This window comes from Notamacropus eugenii, chromosome 3, assembly GCF_028372415.1.
Source record: "Notamacropus eugenii isolate mMacEug1 chromosome 3, mMacEug1.pri_v2, whole genome shotgun sequence".
Taxonomy (NCBI): Eukaryota; Metazoa; Chordata; class Mammalia; order Diprotodontia; family Macropodidae; genus Notamacropus; species Notamacropus eugenii.
This window is the reverse complement of record NC_092874.1, coordinates 166,140,797-166,155,726: the sequence shown is the minus strand read 5'-3', so window position 1 is coordinate 166,155,726 and position 14,930 is coordinate 166,140,797. Positions and strand designations below refer to the sequence as shown.

Sequence of the window (14,930 nt, the reverse complement as noted above, 5' to 3'; positions counted from 1 at the left end):
GACAGCCCTCACAACTTGTGGAGCCTTGTCACACACATATACATGTGTATGTATATGTATGAATATATACCTATATATGTATGTATATACCTATACATTTATGTATATGCCTGTATGTATGTGTGTACATATATATGTATATAATGACTTGTCTCCTATCTACCAGTCTCTTACCTACCAATTCAGCTACAATGATGACCCTCATTGCTGATCCTCATGCAATAGCCCTCGTAATGAGAAGCTTGCAGTTTTTCAACACAACGCTAGAATATGAGCTCCCTGAGGGCAGGGTCTGTTTTCCCCTTTGTTAGCATCCCTAGTATTTAGCACTGTGATCAATATAACTTAGGTGCTTACTAAATGCTTGCGGAATGACTATATATACACATCTAATTAGATGTGTGACTCAAAGAAAGTTCAAGGAAGATTTGAGGACTCTCTATCTCTGTTTTCCCCAGCTCTGTCCTTTCCTCTTACCCAGGTGAGAGAATCCCATACTAATGGACTTTGGGACTGGGGTTACATATATGAAATTGATATTAAAGCAAACATGATAGTAGTACAACTGCTCTGCTTAGTGTCCCTGAATATGGTTTCTTTTTCACCTTGTGAGTCAATTTAAACTGTAACCAATGTTATTTCATTTAATTAAATCCCCTGGTTTTACTAGAGAGTTGGAAGCCCTTTATAGCTAGAGGGTCTAACTAATTCTCTCAGCATCTCAGCAAGGCTAAGCTTACCCATTATTTTATAGATGACAAACTGAGGTAGACAGGTGTCATGACCAGTCCAAGTGAACTATCTACAGAGCCCAAAATGTGTGAGTTGAAAGAGCTAAGTTATGAAAGAAAAATGCCTTTTATAACTGTGTTGAGCAATGTGTCTTTTCCTACATAACCTTGTTGAAATAAGTTGACTTTTATATCTTTCTAAAGGGATTCTTGAGGAAAAAGTCAATGAGCTACAAGGACTTTCTGTTATTGAGTTTCTATCACCAGAAATAGCTTTTCAGAATAACCATTGAAATTTTGGCTTACGCTGAAATTCTGATTTACAGACCCATCTTCTAGAATTATTAGACTTACCACTCCAGTGTTTCCTGAAGAGGACAGAATTATTAGTTAGGCTTGGATCTTTAAGGAAAGGAAAGTTTAATTCTCTTTTAGCTGTAATTTTGATTTGTTTCCTCTTTTTATTTGGGCCATTCTCTTTGGTGCCTTTGGGATATGTTTACTGGGGATCCTTTCAATGTAACTATGTTCTTCAAAGGCTTGCATTCCTATTTAAAAAAATGGAATGACTATCAAGTCAAAGAAAAAAGTTAAATCACATTACCTTATGAAAGATGAGCTTGGTAAATGCATTAATAATATAATTGATTTATTAAAAATACACATGTAAATACTTTGGTTTTTTGTCTGTGCCAAAGAATGAAAGAAAAACTCCCCATCCCCAGATGCCTCTAAGTGAAAGAAATGTTCTACCTCCCATCTCCTGTTTGTGTACTTAATATTAGGTATTAGACTGTGACTGATTTCTGTTATGAAATAATACAATACCAATGAAATGCTTACTGTAATATCTGATGCATTTTATTGAAGAATATTTTCTTGAAATCATCAGGGAAAAAGAGACCCCTGAAGCACAATTTATAAACTGATGTTCCTAACTGGTGCCCAAATTTCCTTTTTCCCATTTCTTCCTTGATATTCATTGTTTTCTGACCAGCGGGCAGCCTTTGTACAGTGATCCACAGCCTGTTGGTTACTGTAATATGTCCTAGCTACGTTTCCACTGAGATCATTTAGGTGTTTGGGATTTTAACATAATTGAGACCTGACATGTGACCTGTGTGCTTCTTACAGACACAGATAATGTACAAATGGATAGAGCCCAAGATATGCCAAGAAGACCTCCCAGATGCTGTGAGGCTTCCCCCTTCTGGAGAGAAGAGGGATTGTCCACCCTGCAACCCAGGATTTTATAATAATGGCTCATCTTCTTGTACTCCTTGCCCACATGGAACATTCTCAGATGGAACGCAGGGTAAGAATTTAGCTTTCCCCAGAATTCAATCTTTACAGAAATTCTTTCATGGGAGATCATCTGTAGCTAATGCAGGGGTTCTAAATGTCTCTGTGTCACAAATCTGATGAAACCTATCACTGCTTTCTTAAAAAAATGTTTTTAAAAACATAAAGTAGAACAAATAAGATTACAAATGAAATGAATTGTATAGAAATACAATTTTCTTTCTTCCTCCCTCACTTCCTTCCTCCTTCTCTTTCTTCCTCTCTTTTCTCTTTCTTTCTTTTTCTTTCCTTCCTTCCTTGTTTCTTTCTTTCCTCATTTCTTTCTTTCCATCCTTCTTCCCTCCTTTCTTTGTTTCTTTCTCCCTTTCTATCCTTCTTTCCTTCTTTCTTTCTTCTTTCTAAACCTCAGGTTAAAAACCTTTGGCTCTAATGGAAGGTCTTTCCTTTGGTCCCAGTGCCTTGCACTTATTAGTTGCCTAATAAGTGATAATTTAATTGAAGTCAATTGAATGATGTATTTAAATCAAAGCTCCTTCATGTCAAAATAACCCATATCAATAACAACTTAGAAGGAGGAAGATGATAACTATTTATTAAAAAGATATTAAAGATGTGAATATCCAGTCTTAAATGGTATCACTTTCATGTACCACAAGTAAAGTTGTATCATTAAATGTGTTAGGTTTTTAGTGGGATATTGTGTGAAGGTTTTGGCAGTGGAACAAACTTTTGTTTTCAGATACTCACAGGAAAATCCCACTAATTTTAGTGTTAAGTCCTTCCTTAGTTGTGGGAGGGTAGTAATAATAATGCTGAAATGTTAAGGGGGGGTGACTACTTTTATGGTTTAGGTTTTATTTGTATGAAGAGGAATTAATTTGTGGAAATTGAGTGAGGAAATATTTTTTAAAAGTCACTCATTGGTCATTTCCCTTTTGATTATGAACAAATATGGTTTTTTTGTGTGTGTATCTTGATATTTTTAAGGGTTTTTTTATTGATTTTTTTTGGGAATGTTATTGACTCCAAAAGGGCTTAAGAGGTTCTAGAAGCTTCTCCTCCTACTCCTTTTCATCCCTCCCCAGCCTCAAGCTAAAGAATCATCAGTGATGTTGGTGAAAGAAAGAAGGGGAACTTTCAGTAGTGTCACAACATGTTACTGTTGTTTTCCTCTACCTTTGTCTCCCCTAGAATGTAAGCCATGCCCAGCAGGAACAGAACCTGCTCTGGGGTTTGAATATAAATGGTGGAACATCTTGCCTGCCAATATGAAAACCTCCTGCTTCAATGTTGGAAACTCAAAATGTGATGGAATGAATGGTGAGTCCAAATCCAGAGCTTCTTGCTGTAGTCAGGAATCACAGGCAGCTGTTTTCTGGTGCGTCTCTGCATGAACATACTGAATTGTGGTGAGAAAGAACTTAAAATGGTCTTAATATTATTTTCTTTTACTTCAAATCTGGATATTGTGGTCAAAGGTCTATGATTTTTTTCCCTGTCATGGTAACCAATTTCTTTACTTTCTCATAGGTGTGATATGTATGAGTAGGTAACTGAGTGTTTAAGAAATGAAATGGTGGAGTGGAGAGAATATTGAACTTTAACTGCAAATAGAAGACTTGAATTTGAACCACAGTTCTGACATTAATAACAATTATTAATCATTTTAATAATTCAATAACAGACTAATATATTTAATACTTTGTTAATATTAGTAATTAATTTATCAATAACAGTTATTAATAATTGTAGACATCTATGGACAACTTTAAAATTTACAAAGCACTTTACATCCTTTATACCTTTTGCTCCTCACAACAATTCTGTAAGAGATTGAGTGGTATAGTGGGTAGATACCTGGCCCTAGAACAAGGTAGATTTGAATTCAGATCTTGTCTCTGACATGTACTACCTATGTGACCCAAGGCAATTCTGTTAACCTTTCGGTGTTCTAGTCTTTTTAAAGACTGTTTCAGAGAAGGTGCTGATCTGCATTGATATAGAGGGACTTTTCCTTACCTGAGAGTTTTCTATGTCAGCGAAGCTATACATTTAATCCCTTTCTCAATATCTCTGCCCCTATAGACATGATCACCACTCTGCTGCTCAAAAACGTTGTAGTTCTGCTTTATTATTGTTCAATTGTTTTAGTAGTGTCTTTATGACCTCATTTGGGGTTCTTTTGAGGAAGATACTAGAGTGGTTTGCCATAGATGACTCAGGAGAAGAAGGTGAGGTGACCTTGCACAGCCCTCCCTCATGCCACCCCAAATTGAAGTCAGCTGCAAGTCATGTCATCATCTTGATGACATGGTCCTCTTTGAGAACGAAGGACAAAGACAAGACAAGGTAAACAAGGTAAAATCACTTACCCAGGGTCACAGCAAGTAAATGTCTGGGGCTAAATTTGAACTCAGGTCTTCACAAGTCTAGGCCTGGCACTCTATCTACTGTGCCACCTAGCTGCCCTTTGTGGTTCTGTATTGTTTACCAAATTAAGTCCAGGTTTCTTACCTGATATGAAAGACCCTCCTTTATCTTGTTCCAATATTTATATCCAGTCTTATTTTATACTATTCTGCCTTCAGATACCCTATGAAAACAAAACAGAAACAAAAGTAAATTACCCAATATTTCTTAAGTGCATAATAAACTTTCTTCTGTGCAGAATGTCATCTCCCACATCTCTGCTAATTACTTGTCTTTCAAGAGCCTACTCAAATAGCATCTTCCCCATTTGCCATCCACGATTCTCCCAGCCAGAAATTATTTCTTGCTAGAGAGTTCCCTATACCTTTAAAATCAAATGTCTAGTCCTTATCCTCCCAATAACCCTGTGAAGCAGGTATCCACATTTTACTGATGAGAAAAAATGTTCTCAGAGATGTTTTGATTTACTCATGATCACACAGTTAGGAGACTAGAGTCTCTTTCAGTTCCAGTCCAGAATTCTACTTATTACACTATGTTAGTAAGTCATAGAAATTCAGAAGTAGAAGGGACCTTTGTGACTCTCTAGTTGAGCTCATCCAAGAAATAATATCCTCATCATAAAGCCCTCAACAAGTGGTCACCTCTGCTTGAAAACCTCCACTAGGGAGAACCTTCTATCTCCTGAGGTGACCCATTGGACAGCTCTAATTGTTAAGAAGTTTTTTCTGACCTCAAGGCAGCCATCTTTGAAATATCATTGCATGGCTTTTGATTCAGCTCTCTAGGGCCAAAAAGAACAACTCTTCAAATACTTGAATATAGCTATCATGTCCTCCCTGAGGTCTCTCTTATCCAGGTTAGATATCTGTATTTCCTTCAATAGATCCTGCATAAATGGATCTAAGACCCTTCACCACCTTGATTGTCCTCTGAATCACTCTCCATTTTACCAGTGGCCTTCTTAAATGGTTGCTACTCTGAACTACTGATAAGGTCTGACCATGTTCACTTCCTCATTTTTGAAAATTTTTGCTCTCTTAATGCAGCCCAATACTGTCCTGGCTTTTTTTTTTTTTTGGCTGCCCAGTACAATGCCTGGCACACAGTAGGTGTTTAATAAATGTGTATCCTATGGATGAATAGATTTACTCATCTATAAAATGAGGGCAATATTTATATCCATAGTACCTCCCTTATGTGTGTGTTCGTCCTTCATTGCTGAAGAAGACCATGCCATCAGAGAAATAATGACATGACTTGCACTTGACTTTGTTTTGAGTGAGGGAGTGCTGTGCAGGTCACCAGCCTCACTTCTCCTCCAGAGCCATCTGAATCCAGTGACCAGATATTCATCAGGACTGGAGATGACCCTGGATGAGGCAATTGGGATTAAGTGACTTGCCCAAGGTCACACAGCTAGTGAGTGTCAAGTGTCTGAGATGAGATTTAAACTCAGGTCCTGCTGACTCCTGCACTGGTGCTCTATCCACTGTACCACCTAGCTGCCCCCCAACCTCCCTTATAGAATTGTTGTGAATACCAAATGAGACAGTATATTTGAAGTGCTTTGTAAAGTGTTACATAAGCATAAACCATTATGATAAGAGTGGGTATAGAGCTGGTCTTGAAATAAGGAATACCTGGTTTCAAATTTTGCCTCTGCTACGTACTATCTGTGAGATCTTGGGTAAGTAGCTTAACTTTTCATGTCTCTAGGCATGTCTAAATTCATAAATTTACACAGAAGATATCAGCCTCAGTTTTCTTGTCTGTATAATGAGAGCCTCACTACCCTCTATGCTCCCTTGCAGTTATATATTATGCTGTCTGGTAGAAGGAGCTTCTGTTCTCATGATTTCCCTATACCATTGAAATCTCAGTTCCAGTCCCAATTCCTATCCTATTATTGTATAGGCAGCAGCTTTTCACTTAGTCTACCATAATATCTACCATAATATCTCCAGTGCCCAAACAAGTGGGCACCAATTAGATATGTCCAGATTATTAAGGACTTTATACAGAACAGCCTAAAGCTTGAAAGTATTCATTTGGAAATTTGGAGAAGACAAGTTTTATAGTGGCTCCAGGACCTTCTGTAGTGGGACATAGAAGCAGCTCACCTTCTAGCTTATCTGCTGTGTCATAGGAAGCAGAAATAAGGTGAAGGGAGTAATAGTTGTGGGAGAAAACTCCAGTGTTCTTGAGCTCTTACATGACCTGCCTTGCATTGCATTGATAGCTATGTTTTAATGAACTTGATATAAGATCAAATACATATATTGGCTGAGCAGTCTTTGTGTTACTTTGTTATACACATACCTGACTGTCTTTCCCCATTAATTATCCTGTTCTAAATGCTAATGTTTTTGTTTTCCTCTCAATTTTTCCTCTTATCAACTTTGAGCAACCTGAACAGACTAGGAGATCCTCAGTGGCCCAGCTGGACCTTTTATGACTTACTCAATTTTGTTAGCCAAGCAGGAAACACGCTCATGCTCTGTAAGGAGGGTGTTTTCTCCCTCCCCCCTCCCTCTCTCTCCTTCTTTCCCCCCTACCCCATGCCCATTTCTCTCTGGGTGTCTCTGATTCTCCTTCCTTTCTTATCTCCTTCTCTCCAAGTCTCTGTCTCTTTGGTGTGTTTCTCTCTGTCTCAGACTGTCTATCTCCATCTTTCTTTGTCTCTCTCTGTTCCTCTGTGTCTGTCAGTCTGTCTTTGTCTTGATCATTATTGTGTCTTTGTCTCTGTCTCTCTATGTCTGACTTTGTCTCTCCTTCTCCCCTCTTTGCCCCCCCCTCCCCTTTCCTTATTCTCCCTTTTCCCTTTTCTCCCTTTCTCCCACACTCTCCTCCTCTTTCTCTCCTTCCCCTTCCTTGTACCCCCTCTTCCTTCCCTGTTCCTTCCTCTTTCCTCCTCATCTTTTCCCTTTTTTTATCCCTCCTCTTTCCTCCTCCTTCCTTCTCCTTTGCCTTCCCCCCTCTCCCTTTCCCTCTCTCCTCCTCTCCTCCCTTCCCTCCTCTAGTATTGGGAGCCTGACATAGTTAAATAAACACTGGATTTATTTGTCAAGAAATAAAATCAGTCCTGGCTTCTACATTTATTAGCTGTGTGTTTATGGAACAAGTCAGTTAATATCTCTGAGCTTCTATTTCCTCAGCTGTAAATTGGGGTTCCTAGTATTTGTACTTCTTACCTAACAGAATTTTTGTGAGGAAAGAGCTCTGTAAACTCTAAAGCTCAGTATAAGTGCAGGTCATTACCCCTCATTCCTCCCTTTCCAGATTTGAGCATGGTAGCTGAGTGCGGCCTTATGGGTTGTACATAGGCCCCCTCCTTACCCCTTCCCCTCCACTGTTAGGCAGCCCGACTCCAGTCAATACATCAGCCTAGTACAGGACTTTCCAGTCCCAGTTATTTATCTCTCAGCTAAATATCCCTGTTCCCCTTTATCCACTAGACAGTTTCAAATTTCCCCACCACCAATTTCCCCTCTGATTTAGAGCAGACCTGCCCAACTTGGCAGAAGGTAGTCACCAGAATTAAAACAGGCTAAACTTCTTCAGCACCAGATAGGTTTTTAGTGGCTCACTTTCCAAGTAAAGATATGAAGGTTCGTTGCCATGGGTTACATGACAAACAGGACAGAGCACACAGTGGCAACCCACCCACTGAGTTACATGATGGGCACAATAGTGATTAGAGGAAGATGGGTTAAATGGGGCAGGGACAAAACACTCCTTGCATCTTTACTTTCTTTTATATCCTCTACATTTTTTTTGTGGGCTGCCTGAAATCTTTTTGTGGGCGGCCAACGGCCTGAGGGCCATATATTGTGCAGGCCTGATGTAGAGTGAGATTTCCAGTGTAGTATATTAGAATTTGGAAAAGAAATCTGTTTTACTTTAGAAAACATAGGCTTTATGGAGGAACAGAATTATTAGCTTTCTAATTAAAGATTTTTCTTTTCTAAAGAACAAACCTTCAGCTGTTTTCTCATAGGGAATTTTGCAAAGAAGCATCTTGGCTGGTATCACGGAGCCTTTTAACACAGCATTTAATTTGCAGCTGAGGTTGAGTAGCACTTCCCTTTTGGGAGTTGTTAACTTTGAGTCTCATGACTGTTGATGATCTTTTTAACCTCATTTGAAGCCATTGCAGGAGAACATTAAATATGTAGAAATGAATTTTTGGTAGGAAGTTTTATTTTTTAAAAATTGTGCATTTATTTGATAAGAAGTGGCAGAAGGAAAGAGTAATTTTACCTGTGATCTGGGAATAAAGAAACCTGCATGCTAATCCTACTTCTGCCACAGCTTTGTGACCTTGCATTGTTCACTTTACCTCTCTGTTCCTCAGTTTCCTCATCTGCAAAATGGGGTTGGACTAAATGATCTCTATAGCTAGTGTACCTTTAGCTCTAACATTCTATGATGAATATGTTGGCTGTTTTTCTAAATGATTAGTGAAAAGACCATTGCATTCAGACCCAAGTTTGAGTAGAAACTTTGTCACTTAACTTACCGGGAAATGTTGGACAGTTCGCTAAAACTTTGAAAGCCTCTGTTTCTTCTGTAAAACATGAATAGTAATACTGGTATTGTCTATGAGAAACGGTCAGATGGTGCATTAGATAGATACTGGTAGTTGTATGACTCTGGGTAAGTCACCCAGTCACTGATTGCCTCAGTTTCCTCTTTTGTAAAGTTAGGATAATAACATCTACCTCTCAGGTTTGTTGAGAGGATTAAGAGATCATATTTGTAAAGCTTCTCATATGGTACCCGACACATAGTAGGTGCTTAACCAATGTTCGTTAAATTAAAAAAAAATTAAAAATCTGTCTCATAGGGTTATTATAAGGAAAACATTTAGAAAATCTGTAAAATAATATATGATTTGGTTCTACTGTTCTTATGCTATTTGGAGATTTGTGATCGAGATATGGGATGCCTTCAGTCTAGGAAACTTAGGGGGGAAATGTCTCTCCATTTATGCCAATATACATAAGTTTTTGGCAGCCAGTAGTCTTAGAGAGTTTCACAGATTCATAGCCAGCATGTGTCAGTGACAGATCTTGAACTGAGATATTCCTGACTCCAAGGCTCATGCTATCTACTGTATATAATTCTACATTTCATTCTTCTTAATGAGATTCTGTATTTGATGTTTATATTTGCAGGTTGGGAGGTAGCTGGAGACCATATCCAGAGTGGGGCAGGAGGCTCGGATAATGATTATCTGATCTTAAACTTGCATATCCCAGGATTTAAGTAAGGAAAATCACTCTGATTCACTGCCTTTAAGAATTTTTGTATTATTTGCCCTAGGAATATTTGAAAGAGAAAATTCTTTATATGCATGAATATTGTAATATAATACAGTATTACTAATTGAAATCATTAATTATAAATCAAATTTGTTAGTTAAATGACTATTAACTAAAATTATTGAGAAATAGTATCAACCACAAGATAATTATTTACAAAGTATTTTGTAGGACTGATGATCAGAGACTGTTTTAACTATTAGTTCTACCTTAGTCATTATTTAATTCCAGGAAGTAACAGCTGGAATATTATGTCTAAAATGCTGTAGTAACAAGAATTTGTTAATGCTTTAGAGATGGAGAGTGAGTTATTGGTTAAAGCTAACTAAAAGAATGTTATATATTTTAAAAGAATATTATATTTCTTTTAGTTTCCTCAACTCTGCCTTTAAATTATGATGGCATCCTGTGTAAATCAGTTGGTGCCAATTTGTGGATGGTAGGCATTTATGTCAGAGGTCAGAGGAGCTTTATCCCATGATTATGTTTTTAGATGTTTCAATGTGTGATGGTATCATTTGTACTAAGAATGGCAAACAGCCACATTTTGCCATGGATATCTATGGTACTCTCTTTTACTATTTGCACTAAACACAGCAAGAGGCAGAAATGGAATGAATAACAGCAGGAGGTCAATGGAGCTGAAACTTTTGGCTTTCATTTTCACTAAAAACTCGAGCCCAATTTGTCTGCAAATTGTATTGGGAACACATTGTAAATATTGCCTTTCTGCTTTGGGAAATAGGCCTCCAACATCCATGACAGGAGCCACAGGTTCTGAACTCGGAAGGATAAGTTTTATTTTTGAGACCATCTGTTCAGCAGATTGTGTGCTGTACTTCATGGTGGTGAGTGAAAAGAGCATCTTTCCATAGCACATGACTCAGCTTGCTACTATATTTCAAGTGGGAATTTCATTGCTATTCAAATATTCAGAAGAACTCATGTTTTTTAAATTTTCTGTTTTTCTTGGTATTTTCCAAAATTGGGACTGCATCTTTTCAGTGATAAAAGTACCATTCATGTGTGAGTCAATTTTAGAATTACAAAAGAGCTAAAAGTCACTAATAGCCTTGCACCTCTAGTGGAAAAAATAGAAAACATAAGAGGATAGTTCTCTCCTGCCTGCTTTGCCTCCTGCTCTCTTTGCTGCACCCCAACCCACACTCACATCAGAAGTCTGAAAGATAGAAGTGAATGTGGGTGGAACGATATAATTAAGTAGAGATAAAAATAAGAGCACCAAAATGAGAAGTAAAATGAATGGAGGATAGAACTAGAGAGTAGGGAGTATTAAAGAAGCCAACAAAGGTCATTGTTCTCCATCGTGGAAGTCAGAGCAAACTTGGCATCTTTCAGTTCAAAGTACATATGTCTCAGCTATGAGGTGGAGGACAGATACATTATATTGGGCATAATCTGCTCATTTCACTTTCTTTAATGAATATCAGGCAGAAGATGGTCATTGGTCAATGTATCTGTGTTATGACTAATGATGCCAAATTCATAAATCAGTGGGATTTTTTTTTTTGTGAAGGATAATAATTTGTTAGATTAACTAAGGCTATATTTTGATTCAGTTTTTCAGTTGTTTGCAGTCAATATAGCAAAGATTTGTGATCATCTGTTCAACCAAAAAAGATCATAGCTGTTTAGTAGAGAAGTTTAAGAGCAGAGATTCCTTTCATTTTATTTTTTTATTAGTCTTAGAAATACTTCTGCTATTCAATTTATTTACTTATTCATTTTTATAATTATTTTATTTGTTTTCAGTGTTCTATAATCACTTCCATATATCTTAGATTTTTTCCCCCTCACTCTCCCTCTTTTTCCTCCCCCTCTTTTCCCTCTTCCTCCCCACTCCCTCCCAAAGACAGCTGGCAATCTTAAAATAGGTTCCACACATACATTCCTATTAAATACAATTTCACCATAGTCATGTTGAATAGAAGAATTAAAATGAATGGGAGAAGCCATAAAACAAAACGAAACAAAACAATACATAACACAAAAGAAAATGGTCTGCTTCATTCTACGATCCAATTCCATAGTTCCTTCTCTGCATGTAGAAGGCATTTTGCCTCCATTGGGAATTTGTTAGGTTCTTGTATTGCTATGAAGGACTAAGTCTACCAAAAATATTACTCGCACACTGTGGGTGTTGCTGTGTACAAAGTTCTCCTGGTTCGACTTCTGTCACTCAGTATCAGTTCATATAAGTCTTTCCAGGCCTCTCTGAAGTCTTTCAGTTCATCATTTCTTATAGCACAATAGTATTCCATTACATTCATATACTACAACTTGTTCAGTCATTCCCCAGTTGATGGGCATCCCCTTGATTTCCAGTTTTTGGCCACAACAAAGACAGCTGCTATAAATATTTTTGTACATGTGGGACCCTTTCCCATTTTTATGATGTCTTTGAGATGCAGTCCTAGAAGCAACATTGCTGAGTCAAAGGGTATGCACACTTTTGTAGCCCTTTGGGCATAGTTCCAAATTGCTGTCCAGAATGATTGAATCAGCTCCAAAAATGAACTAGTGTTCCAACTCTCCCACATCTTTTCCAGCATTGATCATCTTCCTGTTTTGTCATGTTAGCCAATCTGATAGGTGCAATGTGGTACCTCAGAGTTGTTTTGACTGACATCTCTCTAATCAATAGTGATTTAGAGAATTTTTTCATATGACCATAGATAACTTTAATTTCTTCCTCTGAAAACTGCCTGCTCATATCCTTTGACCATTTATCAACTGGGGAATGACTTGTATTCTTGTACATTTGAATCAGTTCTCTCTGTATTTTAGAAATGAGGACTTTATCACAGATACTAGTTGCAAAAATTCTTTTCCAGTTTTCTGCTTCTCTCCTAATCTTGGTTGCATTGGGTTTGTTTGTGCAAAAACTTTTCAATGTAATGTAATAAAAATTATCCATTTTGACTTTCATAATGTTTTCTATCTCTTGTTTAGTCAAAAATTTCTCCAGTCTCTATAAATCTGACAAATACATCATTCCTTGCTCCCCTAATTTGTTTATAGTGTCAATCTTTCTACCTAGATCATGCACCCATTTGGACTTTATTCTTGTGTATGGTGTCAGGCATTGACCTATGCCCAGTTTCTGCCATGCTGTTATCCAATTTTCCCAGCAATTTTTGTCAAACAGTGAGTTCTTATCCCCGAAGCTGGGTTCCTTGGGTTTATCAAACAGTAGATTGCTATATTGATTGACTACTGTGTCTTGAGTACCTAAGCTATTCCACTGGTCTACCTCTCTGTTTCTTAGCCAGTACCAAGTGGTTTTGATTATTGCTGCTTTATAATACAATATGAGATGTGGTAGGGCTAGACCATCTTCCCTAGCATTTCTTTTCATTTGTTCCATTGGTATTCTGGACCTGTTGTTCTTCCAGATGAATTTTGATATCTTTCTAGCTGTAGAAAATAATTATCTGGTAGTTTGATTGGTATAGCACTGAATAAGTAAATTAATTTAGGTAGAATTGTCATTTTTATTATATTAGCTTGGCTTACCCACGAGCAGCTGATGTTTTTCCACTTACTTAGATCTGACTTCATTTGTGCGAAAAGTGTTTTGTAGTTGTGTTCATATAATCTCTGGGTTTGTTTTGGCAGGTAGACTCCCAAATATTTCATAGTGTCTACTGTACCCTTAAATGGAATTTTTCTTCCTATCTCTTGCTGTTGGACTTTATTAGTAATATACAGAAATGCAGATGTTTTATGTGGGTTTATTTTATAACCTGAAACTTTGCCAAAGTGGTTTATTATTTCAAGTAGTTTTTTACTTGATTCTCTGGGATTCTCTAAATATATCATTATATCATCTGCAAAGAGTGATAACTTAGTTTCTTCTTTATCTATTCTAATTCTTTCAATTTCTTTTTCTTCTCTTGTTAATACAGCTAACATTTCTAGTACCATATTGAATAATAGTGGTGATAATGGATATCCTTGTTTCACCCCTGATCTTAATGGAAATTCATCTAGCTTATCCCCATTGCATGTAATGCCTGCTGAACGTTTTAGGTAGATACTGCTTATTATTTTATGGAAAATTCCATTTATTCCTGTGCTCTTCAGTGTTTTCAGTAGGAATGGGTGTTGTATTTTGTCAAAAGCTTTTTCTGCATCTGTTGAGATAATCATGTGTTTTCTGTTAGTTTTGTTGTTGATATGATCAATAATGCTAATAGTTTTCTTAATATTGAACCAGCCCTGCATTCTTGGTATAAATCCTACCTGATCATAATGTATTATCCTTGTCATAAGTTGCTACATTCTTTTTGGTAATATCTTATTTAAAATTTTTGCATCTATATTCATTAGAGAAATTGGTCTATAATTTTCTTTCTATTTGGGCTCTTCCTGGTTTAGATATCAGAACCATATTTGTATCATGAAAAGAATTTGGTAGAACTCCTTCTTCCCCAATTTTCCCAAATAGTCTATATAGTATTGGAATTAACTGTTCTTTAAATGTTTGATAGAATTCACTTGTGAATCCATATGGCCCTAGAGATTTTTTCCTAGGGAGTTTCTTGATGGCTTATTCAATATCTTTTTCTGAGATGGGGTTATTTAAGTATTCAACTTCCTCTTCTGTTAATCTGGGCAATTTATATTTTTTAAAATAATCATTCATCTCATTTAGATTGTCAAATTTATGGGCATACAGCTGGAAAAAGTAATTTCAAATTATTGTTTTAATTTCCTCCTCATTGGAGGTTAGTTTGCCCTTTTCATTTTTGATATTGGTAATTTGGTTTTCTTCTTTTTTTAATGAAATTTACCAAAGGTTTATCAATTTTATTAGTTTTTTCATAAAACCTACTCTTACTTTTATTTACTATTAGGTCAATAGTTTTCTTAATTTCAATTTTAGTAATTTCTCTTTTGGTTTTTAGTGTTTCTAATTTAGTATTTACTTGGGGATTTTCAGTTTGTCCTTTTTGTAGCTTTTTCAGCTGCATGCCCAATTCGTTGATTTCCTCTTTCTCTATTTTATTCATGTAGGAATTCAAATATATAAAACTTCCCCTAAGAACTGCTTTTGCAGTATCCCATAAGATTTGGTAGGTTGTCTCATTCTCTTTTATGAAGTTGTTGATTGTTT

The 14,930-nt window shown here is 36.8% G+C and overlaps 1 protein-coding gene and 1 long non-coding RNA gene across 3 annotated transcripts in view; one reads left to right on the top strand and one right to left on the bottom strand.

Annotated features, from left to right (window-relative positions):
* The window catches only part of ELAPOR2 (endosome-lysosome associated apoptosis and autophagy regulator family member 2), a 203,285-nt gene that overhangs the window by 132,537 nt on the left and 55,818 nt on the right, over positions 1-14,930 (top strand). For both annotated transcript variants that reach the window (XM_072653231.1, XM_072653232.1), the window contains exons 9-12: positions 1,866-2,046; positions 3,225-3,353; positions 9,644-9,734; positions 10,536-10,638. In XM_072653231.1, coding sequence (XP_072509332.1) covers positions 1,866-2,046; positions 3,225-3,353; positions 9,644-9,734; positions 10,536-10,638 — 504 coding nt within the window. The remainder of the gene's footprint in view (positions 1-1,865; positions 2,047-3,224; positions 3,354-9,643; positions 9,735-10,535; positions 10,639-14,930) is intronic.
* On the bottom strand, positions 3,314-4,958 carry LOC140533488 (uncharacterized). The gene is made up of 3 exons (XR_011976940.1): positions 4,828-4,958; positions 4,548-4,626; positions 3,314-3,419 (listed from the first exon to the last, which is right to left on the bottom strand). It is a non-coding gene; the product is annotated as an uncharacterized lncRNA (long non-coding RNA).